Below are 27,423 nucleotides of genomic sequence, written 5' to 3' on the forward strand. Positions count from 1 at the left end.
CTACTGCTGTTTAGCTGCAGATGCTGGCACATGAAAGCCCCCAAAGATCAACTCTCCAGCTTCATCCACCAAGCCTGTGTGGCTGTCTCTGGGAAGAGCAGGTGGGAGGGAGTTCTCAGTTCCTACAGTAGTGAGGCCTTGTGTGGGATGATACAGTAGTTTGGATAAGTCAGGGAAGGTAGTTTCCTTGCAGAGAGACTGGGAAGATAAATGACATTAGTACATTAGAACAACGTACAAATTACAACTTTCCTTCCCTCTGTTTCTAACAGTCCCTAGAGGCAGAATCCAGAACTGCTTCCCTCTCTCAGCTGCTTTTTGTGCTCAGTCCTGTTTGTTTTTGAGCTGAACAATGAAAACAGAGCAGGTAGGCTCATTCTGTGCTTCTCCTGCAATAGCCCACAGGAGGATTTATTTAGCTTGTTTCCACTGGAATTCAGGAAAATCCTTGGACTGTTTCTATTGGACTTTGGGTCAGTAACATTTTGCTTTTAAACATGCAAAACCCTTAATTTGGGGCCATGTTTGACATACCATCTCTTTAATCGGAAGAGCAGACTGGGGAGCGGGACCCATAAAATGCAGCTTCAGCACAGGAATTCCTTGGGGCAGAAAGCTTACAGATGAGGCCTCATAGTAGCAGGGGAGCTATGCACCACCAGCCACTTACTTAGTATTTGGAGAGGCATCTTTCAGCCCAAGTGTGCTTGTTCCAGTGTCAACTGTGGAATGGTAAAGACTCCTAGAGCTAGGACAGGGCCTTTAGGCTACAGGGTGACTGTTACAAAGGGATTACTTACCAGGTACACGAACTTGGACTCTGATGCAAGGTTCTTTCCAGCCTCAGTTTTCCATGGAGAGCTTCCAGGCTAGCAGATGTCTTTAGGCCCTATGTAAGTAGCAGGTTGTTCAGTACTAACAAAGTCCTAGCAGGTGGGTCCCAAGCAGTGTAGGGATACCAATGGAAGAACAAGTAATTCACGAGAGCAGAAAATGAACAAACAAGCCCAGTAACTTTTTCTTCAAGGCACATGGTGGTCCTGCCCCAACTCAGCACAACCTGGGGAAGATACACAGGGGCCAGACTGAACTAGGCTTAGTCAGAGGCTGGATATTTGGAAATAGTCCTTGACTGTGAGGTGTGGAATAGTCTCCCAAAGAAATAGGAGACCTCCTGTCCCCAAGATAAGTGGGCGAAGCTCCCTCCCTTGGGACACTATGGTAGTGCTCAAAAGCCCCAATTAGTGTTAAAGCTGGATGGTGCTGGGCACTGTGCAAGCACTGAAGAGCTTACAGCCTAGGAAGAAATATTAAAATCCAGAGACAGGGTCTGAAATGAGTTCAACATACATGCAGAGTGATCATGGGAGGCTGGGCACATGGCTTAGTAACTCCATTTCTGGTTTTATTATTATGGGATAGCAGTGAGGTCACAGGAAGGCTGGAGAGGAGTAAATAGCAAGAAAATGGGGAAGGGGGGAGAGTGGAAATTCATCTGAACTGATAAATTAATTTTTAAAATGAACTAAACACGAAACTAGTTTAAGAAAATCAGTATCGTAACCCCTGTGATGTGTTTATATTAAATCCAATTTTACATGATCCTCACCCTGTTCTCAATGTGCCAAAGGCTGACGGTGTCAACAATGCTGATCTGCATCACAGAAGTCAGCAGGGGAAGTTGGTAGGGATAATGGGGCTCTTGGGAAGTTGTGGGAGGCAGTTTGGGATTGTGGGATAAACACACTCGGCAAGTTTCTGTGAAAAAGATGAGCAGTTTAAATAGTTAATGGTGACATTGAAGTTGTAGACCAAATTGTCTGCTGGGGTTACATCACTGAAGTCAATGGAATTATGCCAGGAGATAATTGGCTTGCCATCTTTATGTTTCAGAGTCAACAATGGCCAGTTCACTGCTCTTGTTGAGCTATCGTTTCAGTTTGTCTGCAGACTCAGGCAGGCATACAGATACCATTGAATACAGGAGACCCTGATTAAAAACTCAGAGTTTTTAATATTCTGTTTTTACAGCACCCAGCACAATGGGACCCTGATCTATGACTGATGCTCTTAGGTGCTGTGGTAATGCAAATAAATAATCAGAACTGGCAGCAGTGCCACTTATTACAACTACTGAATAGGTGACTGTGGGAGACTTAACACTCTAGTAAAAGCTCTTCTAAGAGAACCAGGATTTTGTTCCTTTGGACCCATCTCTTCCTGCTGCTCATACCCCACATGGCACCATTGGAGCTGTGGTAAAAATGGCATCATCAGGAAGAGAAGCAGCATCAAGAGACCAGGTGTCTCATGGGACACAGCCTCTTTTCATGTAGCTGTCCCTAGTAAAGCAAAACTTGCCACTTTTTCACAGCAATGAACCTTCCCCTAAGCTGACTGCGTGCACACTTTCCCCACACCTCTTGGTGGAATGAAAACACAGGAGACCCCCTCCAAGCCGAGATTCTGCCTGGAGGCGAGGTGGGAATATGCACAGAGTCAGAACACACCGGAGAATTAGTTTAAACATTTATTTAAACAAACTACAAACCACTCCACTCTTTAATCTTTCAAAGAAAGATAATGACAAACTAGTTATTCTGCCAGTGTCAGAGCAGGCATAAGTCGTGTTCCACTATAACAACTCAAGAGCAAAACTAGCAGGAGACTGACATATGGAGCTAGCAGTGCAAAAAGGGGAGAAGTCAAAAGGGTTTTGAAACTGTTCAAAGGCACTTCTACCCACTTGCCCTTCACTTTCCTGCCCAAAACTGGGTTTAAACTGCTTATCTGGTTGCACAGCTAGCTGGTGTGAAAATCAGTGGTCTCTAATAGGCACAACTTGGATAGCGTGAATCCTCTAAGGCACATATGAGGTTGTGGAGCACAGGACACCCTCTGCCAGGGATCTGAATCCTCTACTAGATCCAAGGGGAATCCAGTCTTTCCAGCTGTAGAGCATTGAGAAAGGAGATAGCAGTGCACTGCAGGAGAGCAACTCCCATCAGCTTGGTGGTCGCTTATTGGACATGGCTTAGGCTTAGCACTTCACTCCTCAAAGCCACTGCTGCAACATGACAGACTCCATCTCCACTGCAGCAACAGAATTCTTATGCTGGGACTCCTAACCTGAGAACTGACTCCAATACATATGAGGGAAGAGAAGGCAGTATCACCAACAGTAACCAAGCAACGCTTGAACTTCTGGCATTCAAGACCCTACATTGGGGCTGTCTCTCTCCTTCCCGCTCTACAACGATAAGGACAGCCAGACTGAGGTCTAACTCTGCCCAGGTTGCTGCTCAGAACAGACTGCATTTGATTCAGCTCTAGTATACTACAGTGATAGGCACTAGAGAAGAACCTAAGAGAGCACTGATTCCAAGCAGGATGCTTTGGCATCTGTCCCCAGGTAGAGAATTTCATCAAGAAAGACGTTAGCACCCTTAAACAGTCCCCACAAGGGAAGAAAAGTCTAAGGCAGGTGAAATAGCTCTCATTGAAAGATTCAAGGCAAAACTAGAGACACACCGGTGATGGAGACAGTTTTAGGGATAATGAAATCGCAACCCCACCCCATTGCATGGGAGGAGAAGACTCTGCTTCCTAGAAGCCCCACCTTGGGGAAGGGTGAGGCCCTTCCCAACCCAAAAATCCACCCCAAGCCAATTTTTTAAACAATTTAGAAAACTCTTTCATTCCCTACTAGGGATATGGGAAAGTCTCAAATGTCAGGCCACTTCAAGTTCCTTGGAAGAGAGAACCTTGTGCAACTAGAGAAGGGGTGAGCTTTAGACTGAGGCCTAACCATCTACTGCCCTGGGAAAGATGCCTTCTGTGTGCACTGCAGTAGAGACCCATGCTGAGAGGACAGCTGTGCTCCCACTTTGTCAAAACAATGGAGGGGAAAAAAATACTGACGAGGCCCACACCAGCATTGAGACTGTGCCAGCCTACGGCGAGGGATAAGTAGAAACAAAGCCAGGAGCAGCAATGGACTCACTCTGAGAAACCAGACATGACAAGAGGAGCTCTGGCACCCAAAACTAGCTGAACAGATGGAGTAATGAGTGTGCCACAGCCTGAGATCCAGACACACCTTTTCTGGTTAGGAAGCAGCCAGTCTGAACTCAAGAACCCTATCTCAAGCAGTTCCCTCTGCTACAACTGGAAACTAAATCCAATTTTCCTTTTTGTGCAGTGCTTGGAGGGTGGAAAGCATTAGCTGAGTGCTAGGCCCTCAGAATAAAGCATTTAAACTTCATCTGTAGGACTAGGGCACACAGCTGTATGGACAAAGGCTGCATCTCAGGACAGGGGCATGCTTTCTATCACCATCTCCCCACTGCCTCCAGAGTAACACACATTCAAGGCTCTGTTTGCCCGTGAGCAGCATTGAGCTGTTCCACAGGCAGGGCCCTGTCCGTTGTCATAATGGCTGGGAGCAGCTCAGAGTTCACTGCTCTAAAGTGAAAGTGGGGAGTTAGGGTTCAGCCAGCTTCCGTACTCAATGGTTCTCGCTCTCTCACCTAGAGGTGCAGTGACTAATGCTGGGGTCCCAAGGGCAGCTCTTAGGAAGCAGTGAAACAAAAGGGCCACAAGCTGCTACTGGAGCCATCACCATGATGGGTCCAGGGTCGTCTTGCCTCAAGGGCAGGATTGATGGATGAGGTACAGAGAAGAGCTGCTGCTGCCATAATCACTGAGCTGACCATTGCCCAGAACTCAGGACCCTACCCCTCTCAAAACTCACTCCTAGATCATATTTAACGGAGGTGTCTCCCACCAAACGTACATGGGTGCTGCTCTGGAGCCTCCGCCCTCGCTCCTTATCAGTGAGTGACCTGAAGCCAGGAAAGCCGCTTTCTGCATTCAGTTAGTGTGTTGTGAAGTTGGATGGATCCCAGTAGGCTCAGGAGACTAGAGACTGGAGCGGCATGAGTCCGTTCCCAAGAGACACCAGGAATCTGAATCCAAGTCAGTTTTTGGATCAGTTTCCATCTCTTCTTTGGTTGTCTGGGTTCCTTTGGAATGAGCCTGCAGCTGTCCAGACAAAACAGTCAGTCACTCCCAGAACTCAGCTGCTGGCTATACACAATTTACTGGCTACTCCAGATGCAAGTTTCTACCATCACGAAGAGAGCTACTATGGCAATCCCAGCCAGGGCACGCTACATCTAACTGCTCCCCTCTTCTTGGGGAGGAGAAATACAAGTTGCTCAAAACCCCTTAGGCACTGAAGTACCTGCCTCATGGCTGTATTGCTATTAAATTATTGCCATAGAGTAAATTAGAGTGTCTTTGCAGCTGACCAAGAGCAACAGGCACAAGGAATTTTTACCCTACACCTCTCTGCTCTGTCCCATCTCCGGCTGCCTGAAGAGATTTGAGTTTGATTAAAAGCTCTTCCTCTTCTCTCCCCCCGCCATCCAACCAGAACCAGGATCAAAGTTCTCTACCCCTGCACACACACCTTCCAAGGGGTGTGAGGGTTCTCAGCCTGAATGCCTCACCCAAGGGATGTCCTCACCTGCTGCATTCCCTCCGTCCCCCTGCAGAACCTCTGGAGCTGGGCACTGAGACGACTGGTTTCCTGCTGCAGCTTCTGTTGGTCAGCCAGACACTGTAACACCAACCCCTGCAGCCGCTCCACCTCAGTTTGCAAAGTGCTGCACACACAGGCTGCAGCTGGAGACATTGCCTTTCCTTCCACACAGGGCAGGGCTGGAGCTGAACACATCTGCTGCAGAGAGAGACGGGGGAGTGAGTTTGTATGTGTGCGCAATGTATGAAACCTCCCAGGGCAGTGGCTGCCTGTGCCATGGTGAGAGAATGAGGATGGAAGATGGCACCACAGCTGCTGAAGTTGCAGATTTCCAAGCGCTAAGTGCTGGATCCTTGGGCAGCCAGGTCAACATGATATTAACCCTTATGTTATTCACTACCAATTCCCCGGACCCCAAACTTGGACAGACCTTTCTCCCACTCCCTCTTTACAGCTGTTGTCCCTACCTGCTTGTCACTCTGAGATCCTTGTTGATGCCTCCCCACCCCAGCCTGATTTCCCAGGTGAGTCAGGAATTAGCACCTCATCTAGGGATGGCAGCACTATAAACTCCTGTATAATTTCCTGCCCTATCCATGCTTCCCAGGTTCCTCCCTCCCACTGGAGTCTCCCAGCATGGGGTTAATATTTCCCCAGATGTGTGAGCTGCATTTTTCCTAGGCAGGAACTCATTTTATTTCCTGCCCACATGTCTACTCTCTTTTGGATTTCTCTCTCCTCACTGGTATTCACAACTCCTCCCAAGTTAGCATCAACTGTGAACATCATGAACATGCCCTTTTCCACTCTCATCCAGACCATCAGTTAGTCTGACCCAATGGCCCCCACTAGACCTCCCCACAACTCAAACGTTGCCATTTATGTTCCCATCAGCTCTTACTCAACCAACATTCATTGATGTGGTTGAGTAAGATGTGGTCTGAAGGCAGGGGTCTCAAACTCAAATGACCACGAGGGCCATATGAGGACTAGTGCATTGGCCCAAGGGCCGCGTCACTGACACCCCCACCTTTCTGCCCCTGCCCCCACTCCGCCCCTTTCATGAGGCCCTGCCCCTGCCCTTTCCCTGCCCCCATTCCAACCCCTTTCCCGAAGTCACTGCCTGCCTGCCCTGGCCCCGTGCTGCTCTGCTCTGCTCCAGGAAGCAGCCAGAACCACGTCCCTGGGGGAGGAGGGGCACAGGGCTCCATGTGCTGCTCTTGCCACTCCTCCAGGTACCTCCTCCGAATCTCCCAATGGGAGCTGTGAGGAGCAGTGCCTGGAAGCGAGAGCAATGCACAGAGCCCTCTGCCACTCCCCCCCGGGGCCACAGGGACATGGTTCCAGTTGCTTCAGGGAGCAGCGTGGTGCTTGCGATGCCATGGGGTAGGCAGAAGGGTTGGGGGGTCGTGCAGGAGGGGGGGTGCGGGCAGCTTGGCAGGCCTCCCGAAAGAACCCTGCGGGCCACACGCAGCCCGCGTGTTTGAGACCCCTGTCTTAAGGTATACTTTACCTGGGGCTCTGTCTTGGGCTTGTTGAATTCAGCAGGAGCATCAGAGGCCACTTTCAGTCCTTGAAATTCCTGATAGGGAAGAGTCTCCTTTTCAGGCTCTGAAGAGTCTGTGCTCATAGGAAAGGGGCTGTCAGGCATGGGGATGAATTCAGCATTCTCCAGTTCCTGGACACACACACAAGCAGCATTGTGTCAGAGATTCCTCATGCTCCTAAACACCCTGCATCTCTTCAGCCAGGGCACCAGCACCCTCTTGTGGTGGAAAAGACTACTATGGCTTACAGGCTCCTCACACAGTAGACCCCTTGCTTGAAGTCAGACTAGCAGCGAGACACTCTCCTCCTAACAGTAGCCTGGCACTGGCACTAGGTCTCTCCGATCATCACTGGGGTGAACTCCACACCATTTCCTGGTGTGGGCTGGTTGGCTGACGGGTCCCGTTTGTGTCACCATTTAGGTGTGCGACAATTCTCCAAAAAGGGCCATACTAATATACCCACCCTACACACACCCACACCATATATAACTTGAAAGCTTATTTTATGTATGTTTAGATGAGGCATAATATGGAGTAGTCAAGTGGTGCTGTAAGCCTGTAGACAAGGTGAAACAGTGGTAACTAAAAACAAAAAAAGTGTCATTTTCTGCACAGTTCCAGAAACACTGCAATAGGACCATGAGTACAGTTTTTACTGTTTAAGTTAATTTAAGCACCTTAGTGTGGTACTTATTGGTCAAAGCTACCAAACAACAATGTATTAAAAGATTTTAGTTTCTCATGGGCAAGTATTTTTTTCAGAAATGAAGCTGTTTAGAATGTGGCAAAAAATGGTGAATATCAATATCAAAGTATCTTACAAGTGATAATAGTTTTCTATACTTTCAATTGAAATTTGCTGACCAGATCGGTCTCAGATTGAAGGTTTTGCACCAGTAGAAGCAGATTCCGTGCCTACAGTTTGTGCTGCATAGTGGGTACATATAAATGTACATGAATTCCTCATGTAATGCTTCTCCATCTGTAAGCTATCGTACATATAATGTAGCATCTAGTCTGCCTGGTAGAAGGTTTTAATTTGTAACTGCCCATGCATGCAGTACTTGCATTTGAAATATTCTAGAAACTAGCTTTTTAATTCAGTGACGCTTATGTACAGGTCAGTGTTAGAGATGATAATACATAGCATCATAATATAAATATGCAAAAGCTATGGGAGAAAGAAGTGGCCTAATGAGAAGTAATGAAGACAAAGTTCATAAACAAGTCCTTGCCTCTGCACTGAAGGATGAAGAGCGTATTACAACTCTTATCAACAATGTCATCAACAATATGACAAACCCATTTGACCCTGAATCACATCCAGAGGAGTTTACCAACGTATTTGCTAGACTGCATGTAAAATCAGGTGTACAAGAGTCTACTGAAAACAGCAGACGTTGGTGAAGAACAAATAGAGAGACTTATGAGAGGGGCACTTGATTCTGATAGGACATATCTTCTTCAGCTCAGTCAAGAAATCTGGCATCAAAACATTTGCTGACATGGTCAAGACCACCAAATTTAAGTCAGGCAAAGGAGGGAAACTTGCAGTCGCTATCAGTCCTGAAATTATTTTCTGCAGAGCCCAGTCCTTCGCAAGATGCAGAGATGATGTTTCAATGGCAACTGTTCTTAGTCACCCAATAGGACCTATGCTGTGCCCCTCTTCCAGGCTGATGGAACTATGAGAAGAACAGATAAAACTGAATTAAGGGATCAGCTGGAGGCTCAATCTGAAAGACCCCATGAGCAAAGAGCATACAACAAAGAAGCCAGAGATGCCATGGCTCTCATACAGCTGATGGCTGGAGACAAATTCTACGCATTCTATGAATTGCCTGCTGAGTATTTGAGGCAGGTCCTAAAAGAATTTGACAGTGCTAATTCTGTAATCAAAGTCTTTACAGATACGACAGGAACTTTGTGAAAACTGCAGACAGACAGTGCTGGACAGGATCTAAGGTTGGATGCAAGAAATACTAGGTGATTGGTGGATGCCCTGTGCCTCCATGGAAATGTTTCTAAATGTGATATCCAACAAGCAGTCACTTCTAAAATTTCTCTGTGAATATAGGATTAAAAATGCACCTGAGTGTGTAGGAGCACACCCAACACAAACATTCCTTTTTGCTAGAGGCTTTTCTGATGGTGAAATAAGCAAAGTCCATCACCAGTAGAAGTTTTTGAAGTAGTCCAAGACTTATACAGTACTCAAGAAGACGACGACACAAGAATACTTTTGCATGCTGTATGTGCCAATATGGATTTTGGCTCTCTGTGTGTCAAAGTAACCATAATAAGATCACCTGATACACAAGTTTTGATCCTTGCTGTTCATTGCTTTCCAAAACTGGAACATATAGGTAACATGTAGGAACCATTACCATTACCAGCACAACTGACATATCTGTTCATGCAATTCTTCATATCTGTGCATGCAATTTGTGATGCATTCACCCTGACTTCGGCAACACACTTCCTGCTGTACACGTATTAAAAGGATGTGACTCTATATCAGCCCTATTTAGTATTTAGAAAAAAACTGTGTTTCATGTCAAAACAAAGGTACCTTACCACTTCAGACATCTTGCCAAATTGGAAAAGAGTTTCCGGACGAGCTGCAATTTCTGCACCAAAGAAGTTGGTAGTCGTGGTGTCTGACCAGCACAAGAAAGAAAGAGACCTGTAGAGACCCGAATTGCTTACGCCTCAATCTAGCCATCAAAAAGGACAAGTCAGTGGCGAAACTCCCATCGTGTGAGGACAGTTTTGAAAAAGCGATCAAAAGAGCATCTTGGCAAACAAATATTTGAAAGCCTCCACAAATCGGTAAACCAGCTATTGGATCACTATTGCAATGTAGATGATGAACTACTGCCTGTACTCTTCAAGGGCCCAATAGCAGTGAGCTTCTACAAGATCTTATCTGTGCCTGTACCAATAGAGGTTGCTGCACAATCTACTGTGTCTATAGTCAGAACAATCTTCCCTGCACAGAACTGTGTATAAGCCAAGGCAATGAAGACTATGTTATCCCATGCACTCTTGACAGAGATCACAATGATGAACAAGATGATGACAATGTTGACTAGAGATGTTAACAGCGCTATTACATTTCAATGATACCTATAAAAATGTGTTATTAGATTTTGTTTCACCCTTTAGATTGTTGTTGTGATGCTTTGGATCACAAAGAAATCAAATTTTATGTCTTGCAATTATACCTAGAGTGATTAAACTAACAAATGAATGCAAATATTTCCAAGTGGTCATTTTGGTGTCATTGTTTATCCCGTTTCTATGGTAATGGCACCACTTGACAGCTCCACATTGTACCACATCTTAAAGCAGACATGATAAACTTTCATATGATGTATGAGGTGTGTGGGGGTAGACAGGGTACATTAAATTGACCAAACCAGTGGTGTTAGCTGTGTGTCTAAATCCAGTACTACCACAGAACAAGGAGTGCAGAGAAATGTCAATCTGGTGAAGAGGGGGGTCTCCTGCGCCCTCTGGTGGGGAAGAATAGAGGCTGCAGACAGTTTAGGGAAGCCTCTTGGAACTCCTCTTGCTGGGCTCTTTGAGGAAGAAGGGACAGCTTATTCTCCCTTAACCGTGATCCCAGATCCTGGAATTTTAGATAAATTCATGAGACAGTTTATTACCTTACGCAGCCAGCCAGGGCAGGAGCTGCTGTCGGCATTGCTGTCCCCCATGGCCTCTGTTGCACTGATCCAGCCCCCCATTCCACGATCTGCTTCCATGGTTCCCCGAAAGCCTCCACTTGGATCAGGGGTTTCAGATTCCCGTTCATTTTCCTCCTCCTCTCCTCCACCAGTTGTGGAGCTCTGAGCCACTGGCAGACAAGAAAGAGAAGCAGCAACCTTACACATTTCATTGGCTCTACCAGGTCAGGGAATGCAGCAGGTGCTGGATCCCAGATGAGGCAGAGAAAAGAGAAGGGGAGATTATCCCCCTAAAAGCTACTTTAACTGCAGAAGCCTGAAGGTGAGTGTATTTACCTGGACTATGTCTCCTTCCAGCTATGTAATTCATAAAACACCATGCAACCCTCCCCAAAAGTGACCCTTTGCCACACAATCTTGCTTCCTGGCCTCATCTCTCCCCACCCAAAAGTCCCTGTAGTGACCCCAAGATAGGTAACCACCTCCTCATCCATCAAGCTATCTCCTGTTGCATAAAGGGACATGGATGACGAATGCCTGGACAGATCAGACAGAAGTGTTGACTGCTTTTCCCACCCACACAATCTCCTTGTCTTCATATCTGTAGCCACTCATCCAGTCCCACCACCTCCACAAGCATCCAGTCCAATCCTATCAGCCTGCCCTGCCTTCCTAACCCTCATAACACGCAGTCTGTTTGAAAGTTAATGAGGTCATTGCCACTTTGGTGAGAGTTATTGAACCACTGGCACCCCAGGCTAAGCTAACAGGACACAGACCCCACAATGTCCAGCTCTCCTGCCAACAAGCCTCTGACCTTGCCCTCCTTCCGTCCATCCAAAATGTTTCTGCCAAAGATGTATCCTCCAGCAGCTGCCACCATATCACCTCCCCACTCACCTCCCTCTATTGATCTCCTCTTGCCTTCCACATCAAGTTCTAGCGTCTCATGTTAAAGGCCCCACACAGCTCAGCTCCTGCCTCCATCTCTTCCTACTCCTCTCCCACGCTGTTCAGATCCTTCCCCTTAGGCTTAGCACTTCCTCATCTTGTGCACCAGCTGGCCTCCCTCTCTTTATTAAAAGCCCCTCGCATTCTTCTTTGAGGCCTTTCAAAGACAGAACTGAAACCCTGTGACAGGACCAACTGCATCCACTCTCAGTGCACTTGTGCAAGGACCATGTCTGAAAAAATGCAGAGGCCTGAGCCAGTTGGACACAGATACCATAATTCACACCTAGATACCTCGGTGACTGGATAAGATAATAGGACCACCTTGCACAGACCCTGATCCTCCTTGTCTGTGCTCAATCTAACAAGCTGCAAGCCCCCTGCGGGGCAGGGACTTCAGCACAGTATACAGATGATGTGTACATTTCTGGTGCTTGGTTCTTACATTTGTTATCTCCAGGGCCTCCTGCAAGGACCTGTGGTCTTTGCTCCTCAGAAATTTCAGCTGCTCTAGTTTTCTCAGATCTCACACTTCTAGGGGGTTTGACTGGGCTGAAACCTGGTTTGGTTTATAAGTACTGTTTTTGCTGGCACCTAAGCAGACAACGTGTATCACACTGTGCTAACTGAGGCAAGTAACCTCCTATCATCATGCTCCTCACAGGTACTACAATACTGGAGTGGGAGGCAGTCAGCTGGCCCCAGTGGGGAAGGAGACCAGAAAGCCCAGTGCAGGCAGGAAGCAGTGAGGGTGGGATGGGTAATAACTGGCTCTGAAAGCCCTTTGAAATGACCCTGCACATGTCTGAAGCTTTCCAGTGTGCGTCAAAGCTGCTGCTGCCCAGGAACCCCAGCTGTGGAGTGACCCACATGGCTTTTACTCAGGGCTGATTACTCACCTGTACCGATGGACAAGCCACTACTGTTGGATCGGATGGTTTTGGAATTCAGCACCTTTTCTATGGAAAGAAAGAATATTCTTTTGGTAAAGGGGCTCTCACAAAGGTGGTTCAAATCAATACAGGACGAAACCAGTGTTCCAATACCGGGGCTGATGTGGACTCGCCAGCGAGTTCCCTCAGAATGATCTTGACCCTCCCTCCCAGTAAGCCTATGTTAGTGAGTAATGAGTTATCACAATAAATGTCCTTGGAACAGCCCCTGTCCCTGAATCACACTCACCAACAATGAGAATGGTGTGCCAGCCGCGGCAGGACAGATCTGGAACATGATGCAGGGACCCAAAAATGGGCCGAGGCCATGAAGTACAAATATCAGAGCCATGAGCTCTCTCTGTCGGTGTCATTGCCAGACGTCCGTTCCCACCATTGCCCCAGGCAAAGATATGGTTATCTAGGAAAAAACTGAACCATCAGCCTGAACTGAGAAACACCTCATTACCCTTCCAAGGGCCCCACCAGCCTGGACTCATTACAGAGATCTCCCATAGCTACTCAGATTCAAGACAGACAGGGTGTCTAGTCCACCTGCTACTAACCAGCCCTTGGAAGGCTAAAATTGTGTGTAGTGAAGTCTAGCAGCCAGTCTCCAGCCAACCACTTGGTACCCTGTGGACAACATTAGCTAAAGCTTTGTGCTGCCCTGCCCCACTAATATGGCACCAATCTGGGAAAATTTCCCCGTTCCAGTCACGGCCTTTCAGAGCCTGACTGTGCCAGGGCTAACTGCAAAGACTGCAGCCTTTCTGTGCTGCCCTGAATGGCAGAAGATACAGGAAATGCTCCCATTGCTAGATGGGAGCCAAATGTCTGAAACTATTCTGCAGACCCAGCCCACAGGAAGAGTCCACTGCAGCCACACAAATGCTCACTCACCGTCAGTAGCAGCTATGGTGAATTCATCTCCACATGAAACCCTGATCACCTGCTTACCCCCAAGGGGGCCTCCCAGCAGGTTAATTCCCAGATGCTTCTTATAGTCACCAACGCCCAGCTGTCCGCACTTGTTGGAGCCGAAGGTCAGCAAGCGGCCCCGCTCTGAGAGGAAGAATGAGGAGAGTCATGGTAGGTACCCAAGACAGGAAGCAGCCATGCAGGCAGAGAGAATTACTAGGAACACCCCATGACCAAAAAGGACTTTGCTAAGAACTTGGTCATTCTGGAAGGGGGCTATTAGCCAGTGAGAATTGCTTCAACCCAAGAAAGTCCCCCAGCCACTCAAATCTCTCTTTGCTTCCTACCTTTGACTCTGGATCCCGTGACTCCTCCCAGTCCCTTAACTGAGATGCTCTGGCAGGGGGAACCAAGGTGCCTGATCAGGTTCTAATGCTGAACATCAGCCTTCCCAAGGTATTATCCTTTCCATGCACAAGCCTCTCCTCCCTTTAGGAGGGCTGAACTGAGCTCTGATATTGCTGCTGCTGAACAATGTGAAATTCATGCCTGCTCCAGGAACTGACAGCCAGTGGCAAAGGGAGCTGAGACCCTATCTAAAACCTTCATTGACCAGGGGTCAGCACTCGGCTCGCAATCACTGGATGGGGCTTCATGCGCTTCTACTTTGCTCAGTGGAGCTGGAATGAAATGGAATAGAACTGATTTAAAAGGACCAGCACAAATGGTAACCTACTAACTCTGAACACAGCATACAAGCCAGTAACATGTACAATGAAAGCCTATCCCTGGGGACAACAACTAGCTCCTCTAACCGGGAGTGGGGAAGTGGAGCCATTCCCCACCACTACTTGCACTGTGAGTAGGTCTCACCATCTATGGAAGCTGTGTGCGTCTTTCCTGGGGCAATGGTGCGGATCTTGTAGAAGGAGAGCTGCTTGGCCAGAGTAAGGGAAGTTGTGTAGGGAACTTCATAGTAGGTCTGAAGGAAGAGACCAGACATAATCAGGTAAAGCCCAGAGCCAGCACCCCAGGAGCACACACATCATGCACATTCACCAGCCAAGATCTATCTATGCAGGTCTTGGGTAGAGGACAGTGCTGGGTCTGCCAGCCCTGCAAGAAGACAGGTAATTCCTGCCAGGCTCAGATTCCACTTACGTTGTATGAGTGCCCCAGATGCAGCTAACATGCTGTTTTACCACCACAGAAGTGAACTGAACCCACTGGCAGATGTGAGGCTGGGGAATGATTTGCCTCTCATCATACTAGCAGGTGCCTTAGGATTTCCCTTCCCCCTGCAGTTCTGAGCTGGGATCCAGTGGATGGACGTATCCCATGTGATGGATTCCTTGCCATTGTTGGGGGACCTCTGCTTCCCCATCTTCTAGGAAACCCTGGGAGCAGGCACAGGAGCACCAGATGCACTCACATCATGGTTGATGATCCCAGACGTGCATTGGTTCAAGCCCAGTTTGTTGAACTCGTTGAGTCCACATGCCAGCACTTTGCCAGTCTGGGTCAGCAGGAAAGTCCCATCACAGCCACACTGGACTGAGACAATGTTCAAGGTCTTTGGAACATCCACCTAGATTGAAAACACAAATGCCAGGAATCAAGTCCTGACAGCTACAGAGCAGAAGCCAAGGACCAAAACTAGAACACAGGAAATACCTGACTGGATCAAAGTGGTGGTCCATCTAGTCTAGGTCCTATCCCTGACAATGGCCAGTACAAGATGCTTCACATAAATGTGTAAGAATCTTCATAACAGAATAAACTACCCACAGGGAAGTTATGTCTTCCTGACAATTAGTTTGGTTTTATGACCTGAAGCCCATCCATACCAATGTATGATCCTATAGTGAATCCTACCAAGCTTGTGACCTTAATGGTATTTTGCATTAGTAACGGTTATTATTCCATAAGGGACGTCACTTCTTAAGCACTATCAGAATTTGGCTTTTACCCCCAAAGCATGTGTTTTTCTTCCTTCTGCATCTTCTTTACTATTTAATGTGAACATCTGACCCTTTACTGAATCAGAACAACAGACAGTGAGTGTAGGGGAAGTAAGAACAAGTGTAATGATAAAGATCAGGAGATTGTTTGCTTATCTACACAACATATTTTTGGTAAAGAAAAGATGGTGAGGAGTGATCTTTATAGTGAGTGGGGAAAAATCATCACAGTAAACACTTTAGCCATGCAAACTTGCTGGTTCCATGTGAGGTTCCAGAGTGCCTCACAGGTTTCTCTACTATTGACTAACCTACATAATTTTGTATAATCTGCAAAATTGAACCACCTCTGTTCATCCACCTGTTCTGATCGTTAATAAATACATCAAGCAACACTTGGAGCCTCCAAGTAAACTTCTTGCCATGAAGAAAATTGATAAATTATCCTATCCTTGTTTTCCGTCTCTTAGCTGGTTTCTAACCCATGATAGAACTTCACCTCCCACTCCTTTTTGGGAGGGATTTTATATGGATTTCCAAATAATCTTTGACAAATTATATCAACTCATTTTCCTTTTGCCATTAGTTTGTGGAACGCCCAAAGAATTCCAGAAGGTTAGAGAAGAACAATTTTCCTCTGTAGATCTGGGGCATGGAATTTGGTGCTAATAGTTCAGGACGCTCCCCTCCTACAGGGCTTTCTTTGTCACGTTCAGCACTTGCTATTATTTGTCTCTGCAAGGAGGTCTCAGAGCAGTGAAGTTGGAAGTCACAAGGCACGGGGAGCACCCTAGTTTAGCCATTTTGAAAGCTATATTTCCCATCTCAGACCGACTGATAACTGCCATTAGATCTAGGGCCAGTGATTGGTGAAGGGAATATGGAATCCTCAAAGCTTTGCAGTGCCTTAGGAAAAACAAACTTAAGCAGCAAATTTTTGAAAACAGTGACTAATTTGGGCCCAGATTAATGCCCAAGAGGTGTTTCAGGAGGAGGCAGCTAGAGTTTTACCTTCTGAGGGGTGTAGTGATCCTCTTCAGAATCCAAACCCAGGCGCCCTGTGTCAGCAGAGAGACTATGGTGAGAAACAGTGATGTACGATCTTCCCATGGCTGAGAGGCTTGTCCCTGGGACATGCCCTTGACCTTCCCCACTCCTAGCAGAATCCCCCAAAGCCAGGAGCCCTGCTTCTGGGAAAACAGAGCTCCTTTCCATTCATCAGGGTAACCCCTCCAAGGACAAAGTGCACTGCTCCAGTTCACAGGGAACTCTCTGTCCCAAAGGCAGAGTACCTATTCCTGGGGAAACCACCCTGCCTCCCAACTTCCTTGTAAAATCCCAAAGGTTCATTCCTCATCTCTCAATTTAAGTTGGAAAGAAACCCCCATGAACGACTAGGTGATTTCTGGCCTCCAAGGTGCCCTAGGCAGCCCTCATCCATTCTCTGCTTTATATAACTGCATCATAGCCACCATCCTGCCAGCTGTGAGTAAGAGTGGATGTGTTTCCATTCCCTCTCAGGGCCATACTATGTCTGACCTCCCTAGGCCTCCAAAGCTTGGAACAGGTCCCAGAAAAAGGACACGCCATGACTGCACATACCATACTCCCCACAGCCCCACGAGTAGACCTCTCTGTTTCTGGTCAGAACAGCCACATGATTATCTCCGCAGGAGACCTGCTCCACAGGGTTGCTGAGGAAGAAGTCCAGCTGCAGGGGGTCCAAGACTTCAGAGCCAAATGCCTTGTCAACACCCATGCAGCCATAATAGTCCGAGCCAAAAGCATACATCTGGCCTTCATCTGCATTGAAGATGGAGCAAACTCAGTCAGCACATGGACATCAGGCTGCCTACTAACCTTCCATGGAGTGGCCAAAGGATCCTGATCCCTGTGGTCACCCTCATCTTTAATACAGAGGAGTGGCCCCAGGAGACTATAAAGTCTTTGCCTGAAATGTAACCTGGTTGTTCATATTAAGATGGATCACTGCATGCTGGGACCTGCAGGCCTCTTGTTTGAGAAGCTCAGAGAAAGCCAAAGTGTAGCCTTTTCCCTGGTAAAGTTTCTCTGCTGAGCTCGTCTTGGAGGCTGACTGGTCCACTGTGCAGCAGACCAGGGTCTGTCCTCATGCCACCCAATCAGTCTCTCACCTGTGATGCAAACGGTAAAGTCATCCCCACAGGACACCTGGTGGATAGCCTTCCCCTGCAACTTCTCCACACGCTTTGGCTGCCGGTAGGAAGCTTTGTCTCCATGCCCCAGCTGGCCATGCAGCTTTGTGCCCCCCTGCATATTCTGGAATACATAGAAGCCTGGTAAGGATGCATGTCCAGAGCTCAGGGGGATACTGTCAGTACCCTTGAAGCCTGAGAATGAGGAGGTAAGTTAAAAACAACAACAGAGCAAGGGAAAGTGTTTTAGTTACCCTGTCCTAGGGAAGGGACTGGTCTCTCAGTGGGGTATGATACCAAACACCACTTAAATGGCACCTTGGGCTTTCAGGTAGCTTTAATTATGCCCTAAGGAGCAGCAATCAGGTTTCAAGCCAGCCACAGGAGTCAGGAAGATATACCTCTCCTTTCTCATGCCTACCCAAATGGACAGGTGCATTATATGACTAAGGCCCTGTGTAATCTGAGATGCTGCAGAATACGCTTGTTGCTGCAGAACTGTGCTCAAGGATCTCAGCTTTCATTATTACATATGCTGCTAATGCTTATGGGTGCAAAGAAATCCTTAAGCATGTGAAACAAGTGTCACTTATGCAGCAATTTCTGCCCAAGTCTGCAGACAGACTGAAACAACAGCTCTGAGAATTTTGAGCTTCCCCTTTCATCTTGACGGGTTGTTGATGCTGAAACCTAATATGACAATTAGAGTGTCTCTATGACACTCTAATGATCTCACTGATGGTTTTAGTAGTGAATGTGTTTGTCCCGTAATCACCAACTGCCTCCCTCCCCAAGAGACCTATCCCCTACTCGATCAAAATTTCCTGTTCCTCCCCTTCCCCTCTGAACAGGTTCTATGCTGCAGTTGTGTGTTGTCAGTACAGAAATCTGCAGAAAACTGAAAATGTAGATGTAGGATACATTTGTTTAGTTTGATACCAAAGCAACAGGGGAAACAAAAGTGAATTATTTTAAAATTCATGATAAAACTCAATTTTTCCATTCACCTTAAGCTGCTGCAGTCTCCAGCTTGGTCCCTGAAAGAAGGGGCCCTTGCTGCAGAATTTGGAACCAGCCTGCTGCAGAGTACTCAGAGTCCTACCTATACCCAGCCAGGCTATGGTTCCTGCACTCAGGACATGATTCCTGCATTCTAATGGGCTCCCCAACCCATTCCATGTGGTCTCTGAAAACCCTTCTCCAAAAATAGATACAGGCCAATGGAATAGTACAAGACCGCCACTGCACTTAGAGATGGGGGGAGGGAAAGAAAGGGTGCTTGGCTCAGGGCATCATGCCACAGTCCCTAACTTACCACCCTTTGGTGTGCTGCAATCCTGGGTAACATCAGCAGCACTTTGACACCTGACTCCATAGAAGAATGCTTCCACCCCCGCATAAAAAAATATTATACTTGAGAGGTTTAGGTTAGCACCCAAAGGGGCTGCCTCCAACCATTTCTGCTACTTCATCTAATCCCCAAACTTGCCTACATTTCATCTCTCTCCTTCCTGAGCTCCCATTCTCCTGTTTCTAACAGATTGATAAACTGACCTATGGCTGGATTCTCTAACTTTTAAATCTTCTATCCCTGGCCTCCTTGCCTTCCCAAGTTCCTTCTGCTTGGCTCACTTACCACCCAAGTGTAGAGCTCCTTCTCCACCGTCACCACAGCAAAGTGAGTGTTTCCAGCACACACCTGGCGCGCACTGCAGCCACTTTTGATGACATCCAGCTTCTGGGGGGTGGACTTCCCACCCCCCCAAACATACACCTCACTAGTGCGCGAAGTCACCACTGCAATTGGTGTCTCACTGACGGTGCTGGACCTGTGTAACATCCCCCAGAACACAAATGCTCTTAGTAAGAAGCTATGACCATTGTCAACACTGTTCAACCCAAATCCTTCCTTTTGGTCCCCACGCAGAGGAGAAACTAGACGAGAATTGGACAACTTGGGTCTCAGCTGCAGCTCTTCACAAACATTAGTGGGTTTTTCTTTACAAAAATTCTTCTCTCCTCAAAGACTGTGATGTCTGGAGTGTTCTAAATATGCTCAGGAGCACCACTGAGTGAGCACTGCAGAAAAAGGAGCCTCCAACAATCATTCAAATAAAAACCAGAATCCAATCTGATGACATTTAGTACACTGACATGACAGTTGGTATTTGTCAAATGTGAAGGTCTCATGAGTACTCATGAAAAAATGCTCAGAAAGTGAAAGATTCACAAATAATCACACAAACATACACAAAAGAACACATGGCCATCTCAATCTCCGGTTTCCCTCTAAGAGAATTTCAGCCATCCAATCAGGGAACAAAAACACGCTACATAACTTAGGTGCCCAATCACTCCACAAACAGATCAGAAAACAGAAGCCGCAGTCAAAGCAAGTAGTTTGTGAACAACACATGGATTGAAACAGGATCAAACACAGAGCTCAGACAATGCTTTCAAATAATCAATTTGTGAAAATCAAACTGTTTGATAATTCACCAGCAGAAAAATAGCTACATTTATTGCAGAAATTATTTACTACAAATTAGCTCATTAGCTGGGATTAAAGGAGAATTTATGCACATACCCTGTTTTACAAAAAACTGTCGCAAAATTCAAATGAATAGCCCAATTCCTCACTGGCAGCCTGGTGCCTGTGGGCAGCGATTATGATGTCCTGGAGTGCCCGATGACTGTTATGAATGCCACCACACCTTATCTCATTTTAAAAAAATAAAGGTTACCTTTCTAGTCCTCCTCATTTTCAAAAGCCTCAAAGTGGAAACTAGTCTCTAGGAATGTGAGTCTGTCATAGGATTTAACTTCAAAACTATGAGTTATTTGTTGCAATTTTCACTGTTCTCCTCAAATAATTGTGCTCATCTCCGCACCACAATCATAGCTAACTTGAGTTACCGCTCCAGTACTAGTTTTGAGTTATCTGAGCATAAGACACTCTCCTTCATCCAAAATTCTCTCCCACACTCACACACAAAAGAATTCTCCAATAAAAACTTCATTAGGGCTGAGTTAGGGTTCAGAATTTATCACCCTCAAAAGGCTGCTAACAGAGCTTTTATAGAAAATTGCACACTTTAAAGATCATAAAATACCGTTAGCTTTGCCCCCTTATCAACACCCACCCTATTGCATCTACATTTCTAAAATGGGCCACAGACCCACTATCTTCCTTACAACACGAACTGATGAACCACAACCCACCCACCACATATGGGCCAGTGACCTGAGCATTCTGCAGTTCACCCAACCACCCATAGTGCCACAGAGCTCAACATCTCACATCTGACCCTCAACACAGCGTAGACCCAGTATCTCCCCTATTTCACTATTGCCTGAAGAGCCCAGTCTATACTGACTTCCCTCCCTATTTGACCTAGAAACCCACTGTAACTACCTCATTTGCCCTCCCAATACCAGTCAGAGATCACAGGCTCCAGATACAGGCCAGAGCCAACTCTCACACTGTCCATGGACCCCAGACTACCACAAACAGCCAAGCATGTGGGGACATCAACCCACCCCCTCTCCACGGACAAGGATGGGTAGCTGACAGATATAGGCTGTGCTTGGCAGCCTCCTCAGAGTCCAAGCAGTGCCTCCCCCACACCCTATCCCTTTCCCCTAGGCCACTCACCAAGCCAAGTGACATAACAATGTACACTGAGGGAACTGAGATTCACACAGAACACCTCCTGCTCTTCTGAACTGGATCCCACATGCTGCGTCAGTGTCAGTTAGCTACATGTTATCTGCCAATAATTATGGAGCCCCTTTAAGCAAATGACTTATCTCAGAGACAGAATGATCCACCTAACACTCTCCCCACATGTAGTAGAAATTCCCACCTTTGCACTTGAGACAAGCCTGAAAAGAGGGGGTTGGATTATAGCCTCATACACTGATGAGCATACAATTGCACCCTCCCTGAGTTTCTAGCATTTAAAGTTTTTCTAACTACAACAGTCCATTAAGGATGTCACAGCCTCATCTCTAACACTCTCAGCAAAATTTCTAGGTGGAAAGCTATTCTCTACAAATCTCTCTTTAAATACATGCTCAAATCATTACCTTGGCCGTTTGGTTGGCCCATTAAGCAGCGTGACTTTCTCCTCCATCTCCCTACCACAGGGAAAAAAAAAGAAAAACCATTACAGAAAATAGTAACTACGTATTACTATAGACCCAAACACTTTACAGACTCCACAAACTGACAAGCCATACACAGGGATTACTTTCCCTTCAGATGAAATGCTGCTCCTTCTGGGGTGGACCATGGCAGCTATTTACACATCCTACAGCAATACACGTGATTAGGGCAGAAGTAATGCACCAGAGAGCGAACAAACTCTTGTGGGAATTAAGGGAGGCAAAAAGTATATACCAGAGCCAGAATTTGGCTATGATGCTAAAGCTTACACCCCTACTTTTGAGAAAAGTACCACTGGATCTCTAATGACCACAAGTGAACAGGATGTGGGTTTTAAATCTTATCCTAATGATGGCACGTTCAGCAAGACAACACCCTGGAGCATCATTCTGGGGGTTGCCTACTAATGAAAAGCACCTTAAAGCAAGGAAATGTCCACCACCAGGGTGGCCAAAGGGTAACTCAAACAGTCCGACAGCATGGCCCACAGCCACCCTCATCTTACATGAAGGAGTAGGTACGATACATCTCAGCCAGGCCACTTAGAACACCATGAAGCAGCACATCTTGGGACTTGACTTGCAGTCTCTGTGGGCTGCCCCTCTGCACTGAAGATGAGGGTGGGCAAATAGTCAAGCACAGTCCTCAGGCTCCTGGTAAGTTGCCAACATGGTCTTTAGTGTAGCTAAGTGCGGGCACCCACTGAAATGGGGCATTTTCATCACAACTCTGCAGGGAGGGCTAAGGGGAAAAGTGCTGGACTGGGCTTATTATATGGGATACAGGAGATAAAAGGGCTTTTATAATGACCTTACAAGTGCCTGAGCACTGCTACGTGTTCCTAAAGATCTAACTTGAATGTCAGCAGCCAGGGTCCCTCTAAGGAGTCTCAGAGAAACACACCAGAGTTCTCAGAACATCAGCTGTTACACCAAAGAGGGCAGATGGGCACTCCACAGCCCCCCATGCTCCCACCGGTATGCAGGTTAATTTAAATCACCAGCAAGGCTTTCTCTTGCCTGAATAGCAGCAATCCACTCCCCTCTCTTAAAGGGGCAGAGTATATTTCAAGGTGTGCCTCCTACCAGACAGAAATGAGTCTAAGGGCTGAATTCAGGAAGCATCAGAATTATTAGTTTGCACAAAGCTCCAAGGTCCCTCCTGAGCCCTACAGCCCATCTATGTCCAAGGTGAGAACATTTGGCTACCTCCTGCGTTTGCTGAGAAGAACATGTTCAAGCAGCTCATCGGCAGTTGGCCTCTTCTCAGGATCCTGAAAGAGGTGAGCAACAGGTCACTCCTAAGGAAACGGTCATTGTCTACAGTGAAATCTCATTCCAGCCCCCACTGGTCTCCTTCTCTCATGCCTCGCTTGCTTCAGAAAGGCATGCGGTCAAACAGAAATGAACCAAAGGGCCATCACGTCTCTGGACGGCACAGGGTTAAAAGCCAGATACTCAAATTGTGAACTCCCACACTCCAAAGATATGGGTAATTTAACTGCCTCCAAGAAGCACGTGCTCTGAGGGCAACAAGAACATTAAGCCAAGAGGCAGAGCCCAGAGAGCTGAAGGCAGGACAGATCACACTGGGAAGATGCTTCCATATCAATCATGCTGATAGGCTTGCTGATGAATGTGAAAACCTCAGCCTCTAACCATCCCCCAACATACAGCATCAGAGAAAATCCAGCAACCCTCCAAATCCCATGAAGCTGGAAAGGCATCCAGACAGGAAGTTTTCAGAGAACAAGAGGAAGCAGAAGTAACTCTCACTGACACACCAGGCTGCACAGGCAGCTGCATGTGGGAGTCTGTCTGCACCTACATACCCCACTCTGAAATACACATCTCAGCAGTCACCCATTGCTCTGGAGCTGCAGGACTTAGGCAATTGGGCAGAAGATCTGAAGAGAAAATTAATCTTCCCAACCTGATCGAGGCAAGAGTGCACCATCTGGATCAGCTCCAGGGAATAGACACTGGAATCAACCTCCATGGCCCGATTACCCTGTACAATCTTCACACACAGGTTTAGGGGATTCTAGGGAGGAAACAAACAATGACCAGTTGTAAAGGAGCTGAGCTGACTTGGACAGTATGTCCAATGGGGAGGGATGCTGCAGGCCTCTGATGTTTATCATCTTTCTCTGACTCTGTACTCAACATTTCCCTCCTCCTCTCAGCTGCTACTAGGTGCTGCAGCAACCTAGTCACCTCCCCTACAGAACCGCTATCTCTTCCAGACAGCCTTTCCAAGCTAGGGCTTGGTGGCAACACCAAGCTTCTCTCCAAATGAAGCAATGAGGGAGAGGAGGGTGGGCTCCTCCCTGTATGTCAGGCTCCATCAGTGTACAGAAGCTCCCCAGCTCTGAAGATACCACACAAGCACTCATGTACTGGAGTCTAGGCACCACTGGCAATGAAAAGTCAGAAAAGGACAGTGATTTGACATGGTCCCATAGCTAGTATAGAACATATTACAGCCATACCATCCCAGCTGGCTGCATTCCCCACATCGTCATGCTACACTAGCTGGCAGCTTTATTCCCCCACCCGTGCCAGCCAGCCAGCCATGCTCCCCACATAGCTGAGTGATAACTCCCAGCTGTGCCAATCAGCCACACGCTTCACATAATCAAGCTGTAGAACAAGACAACATGATTAAATCCTAGGAGGTCCAGAGATTACAAACTCTCACAACAGGATACTGTATTGTGAAACTTCCAACTACCAGCATAAGACCCTTTTTTTTTTTTGGGGGGGGTGGGGGCGGGGGCGGGAGATAGGACTTGGTTGCACAGAAAATTAATGAAGTCTTGCTTCGGTCAAAAGGGAACATTTCCCTTCAAACATTGGTACAAATCAGGACCATCTGTACTCCATGTGTGTGTGAGGTCTCAGACTGCGGGGAGGATCAAAGAGAATCAGCAAAGCTGAGCAGGAAAAGTTTGCCCACATTACATCCAGTTCTTGGTTGTGCTCTCAGACCCTCGTGTTCATAAATACTGAAATTACCAATAGCCATGAAGGAGTAAAAATAAAAGTTAGAAAAGCTACAGGACAAGCATAGACACTGTGACAATAACAAATAGCATATTCAATTTATCTCACAGGCTATGGACTTACTGTAGCATCAAAGGTTCTCTTCAGGGTGAGAAGCTCAAAGACAACACAGCCCACAGCCCAGATATCAGATTTGAAGTTGTATTTCACCCCCTGGCAGAGCTCTGGGGACATGTAGTATGGAGTTCCCACCAGCTAGATAACAAAAGCAGAAAATCTTCATACACATTCCACCCAGACCCACCATAATTACTATGGGCCCATCAGTATTTCCATTGCAAATGCTAATTTTCTAATGTTTACAGAAAACCCAAAGCACCCAAGCTGCTCAGACTCTGATGTAGCACATAGTGGAAGTCAGGACTTCAGGAGTGGGACCTATAGTCCCTACCTCACCATTCACCACCTTGCAGGTGAGGGCAAACAGGACTACAAAGCAGGTGATGACAACATATCAGGTTCAGCCATCCATTTCTCCTCACCCTCCCTCCCAGTAGTCTTGGGAAGGTGAGGGACAAGGGATCTGACAAAGCATTTGAAAGCAGCTGCCAGCTCACAGCTGGTGAGCAGTTCTGTCTGACTGTGGGATGTCAGCAGACAAAAGCTGCTCTGTTTCAGAATGAAAAAGGAAGTTTTCAGGATCAGGAAGCCAAAAAGCTGGCCTGAATCCCATCTGGAAGACTTCCGCTGCAGGACTGGACTTTCCTCAACAATGGAACCTATATTTTGGTTAAATGCAGATGCCATCATGAACATCACATGAAAGATGAACAGTTCAGAATCATAATGAGAAACTGAGAACAAACATGACAAGTGGTGTAAGTGGGAAGAAGCTTCCAGCTGAATAGGCTCTTCCCCTTAGCAATGAGTCAGACTAACCACTGTGGAATGAAATTGAGAGAGAAATGAGAACAGACCATGTCTTTAGGAAGAGGGGGATATTTATAATCCTTTTTATGCAAACTGTCTCAGCAACAGACCCAGGGACTGCCAGGCTAGGCTGGGAGAATGGGCAGTTATGTCACAAACGAGGTAGGCTTTCATTAGTCTTTGCTAGAATCTTACCAGAGGCCTATGAGCACATTCACAGGGCTAATTCAATCCCTTCTTACTCTATCATCCACTATCTATTTTCCCTTAAGCTGGATGGTAGTTACACAACTCCACGAACTCTAGTCACACAGTCAAATACCAATTTCAGCAAGGTCAGCATGTATTTATTGTCACCCTCAGAGAACTCAAAAGTGTCAGAATGAATTTTGATCAAACTATCCACCAGCCAAAAAGGAGGGGGCAAGAAAAAGACACACACTCCCCTTTGAGCAAAAATCAAGCATGGAAATCCTCAGCAAAAAAGATGAAGTTCTAAATGTTATGAATGTGAGGAAAATGGGTTATAACTGAATTGGTTTTGCTATAGCAGGAGCTACCAGGGCACATTACAGTAACCCTAAGTTCCCATTTGTTATGGAGCTGTGTAATAGTGCTGATGTTCCTGAAGGAAGTTTTCAAAGGAAGGAAGCATCCTAGCAAAACACCAACAGCTGCATTAAATTTAACAATCAAGCCTTTGGGGGGGAAAAGTGCGTGTTAGCAGGTGTCCTACCCTATAAAATCCTTAACAGGTTGGGAGTTCAGAGCAGTCTCCCATTCCAAGCCTACTAATCACTGCAGGAACAATGGAGCTCGGAGATCAGATACCAGAGGGAGAAGAGAAGAGCTCCTTCAACAGAACTGTATTGGATGTTCCAGGACAATGTGCTCCAAACACCTGTGCTACGTCAAGTCTGAGCAGCTTGGTGCTTTGAGTTTTGTGAGAGAAGACTGATATGTCTCTCTCCGCCCGACCACCCCCACTATTCCCTGCAACACATAGCTCCCATTCCCCCCCCACCCATCACCACCACTTCTAGTTCACCCTCCCCTTCCTGTCCCATTAAACCATTAGTATTGCAGAAGCCCGGTGTGCCCCCAAAAATGCTGGAAGAATCTGTGAACTTTAAAGAAAAGCTTTTTTCCTGGGGGAGGGTTATATCTAGGGAACCCCTTGGTCAAATGACCCCAAATTTGGATCACAAACCCTACCCTACACCCCTATAAGACACAGCAAATTTCAAGAAAATATAGACAGGCATGCAGATTTTGGAACATATAGGAAAATCATCCTTTAAACAGAAAAATCTTCCTAATCCTAACTGTAGCAGAGCTGCTGCTCCACTATAATATTTATGAAATTAACCATCAGCAACTGCTTTTCTATATGCAGATCCCCAACACAGGATAATCCTAAAAGCACAGGAGGCTCAGAGAGGTGTGATGATCTCAGATGAACGAGAACACCCTATGGAGATTAACACAGCCTGAAACAATAACTCTGAGATGTGTTAATTGCTTCATTCATCAGTAGGTGTTTCCATCTCCCTGTCCTAGCACTGGAGAGCCTGTGATATGCATCAAGCATGAC

General features: G+C 46.8%; 1 protein-coding gene across 4 annotated transcripts in view; it reads right to left on the reverse strand.

The window, feature by feature from the left end:
• Positions 1 to 2,517: 2,517 nt before the first annotated feature.
• The window catches only part of NEK9 (NIMA related kinase 9), a 34,660-nt gene continuing 9,754 nt past the window's right edge, over positions 2,518 to 27,423 (reverse strand). For 2 of the 4 annotated variants that reach the window (XM_073349210.2, XM_073349207.2), the window contains exons 6-22: positions 25,023 to 25,154; positions 23,827 to 23,937; positions 23,103 to 23,167; positions 21,816 to 21,866; positions 19,363 to 19,555; positions 17,706 to 17,850; positions 17,155 to 17,355; positions 16,564 to 16,610; positions 15,024 to 15,179; positions 14,465 to 14,573; positions 13,574 to 13,735; positions 12,921 to 13,091; positions 12,638 to 12,697; positions 10,767 to 10,957; positions 7,059 to 7,223; positions 5,531 to 5,743; positions 2,518 to 5,043 (exon numbers count right to left, since the gene is read on the reverse strand). In XM_073349210.2, the coding sequence (XP_073205311.1) occupies positions 4,921 to 5,043; positions 5,531 to 5,743; positions 7,059 to 7,223; positions 10,767 to 10,957; positions 12,638 to 12,697; positions 12,921 to 13,091; positions 13,574 to 13,735; positions 14,465 to 14,573; positions 15,024 to 15,179; positions 16,564 to 16,610; positions 17,155 to 17,355; positions 17,706 to 17,850; positions 19,363 to 19,555; positions 21,816 to 21,866; positions 23,103 to 23,167; positions 23,827 to 23,937; positions 25,023 to 25,154 (2,295 nt within the window). In that variant the 3' untranslated portion in view covers positions 2,518 to 4,920. The remainder of the gene's footprint in view (positions 5,044 to 5,530; positions 5,744 to 7,058; positions 7,224 to 10,766; positions 10,958 to 12,637; positions 12,698 to 12,920; positions 13,092 to 13,573; positions 13,736 to 14,464; positions 14,574 to 15,023; positions 15,180 to 16,563; positions 16,611 to 17,154; positions 17,356 to 17,705; positions 17,851 to 19,362; positions 19,556 to 21,815; positions 21,867 to 23,102; positions 23,168 to 23,826; positions 23,938 to 25,022; positions 25,155 to 27,423) is intronic. The other 2 variants (XM_073349208.2, XM_073349209.2) reach the window with 2 other exon arrangements.

Source organism: Lepidochelys kempii, chromosome 6, assembly GCF_965140285.1.
Source record: "Lepidochelys kempii isolate rLepKem1 chromosome 6, rLepKem1.hap1, whole genome shotgun sequence".
NCBI lineage: Eukaryota > Metazoa > Chordata > Testudines > Cheloniidae > Lepidochelys > Lepidochelys kempii.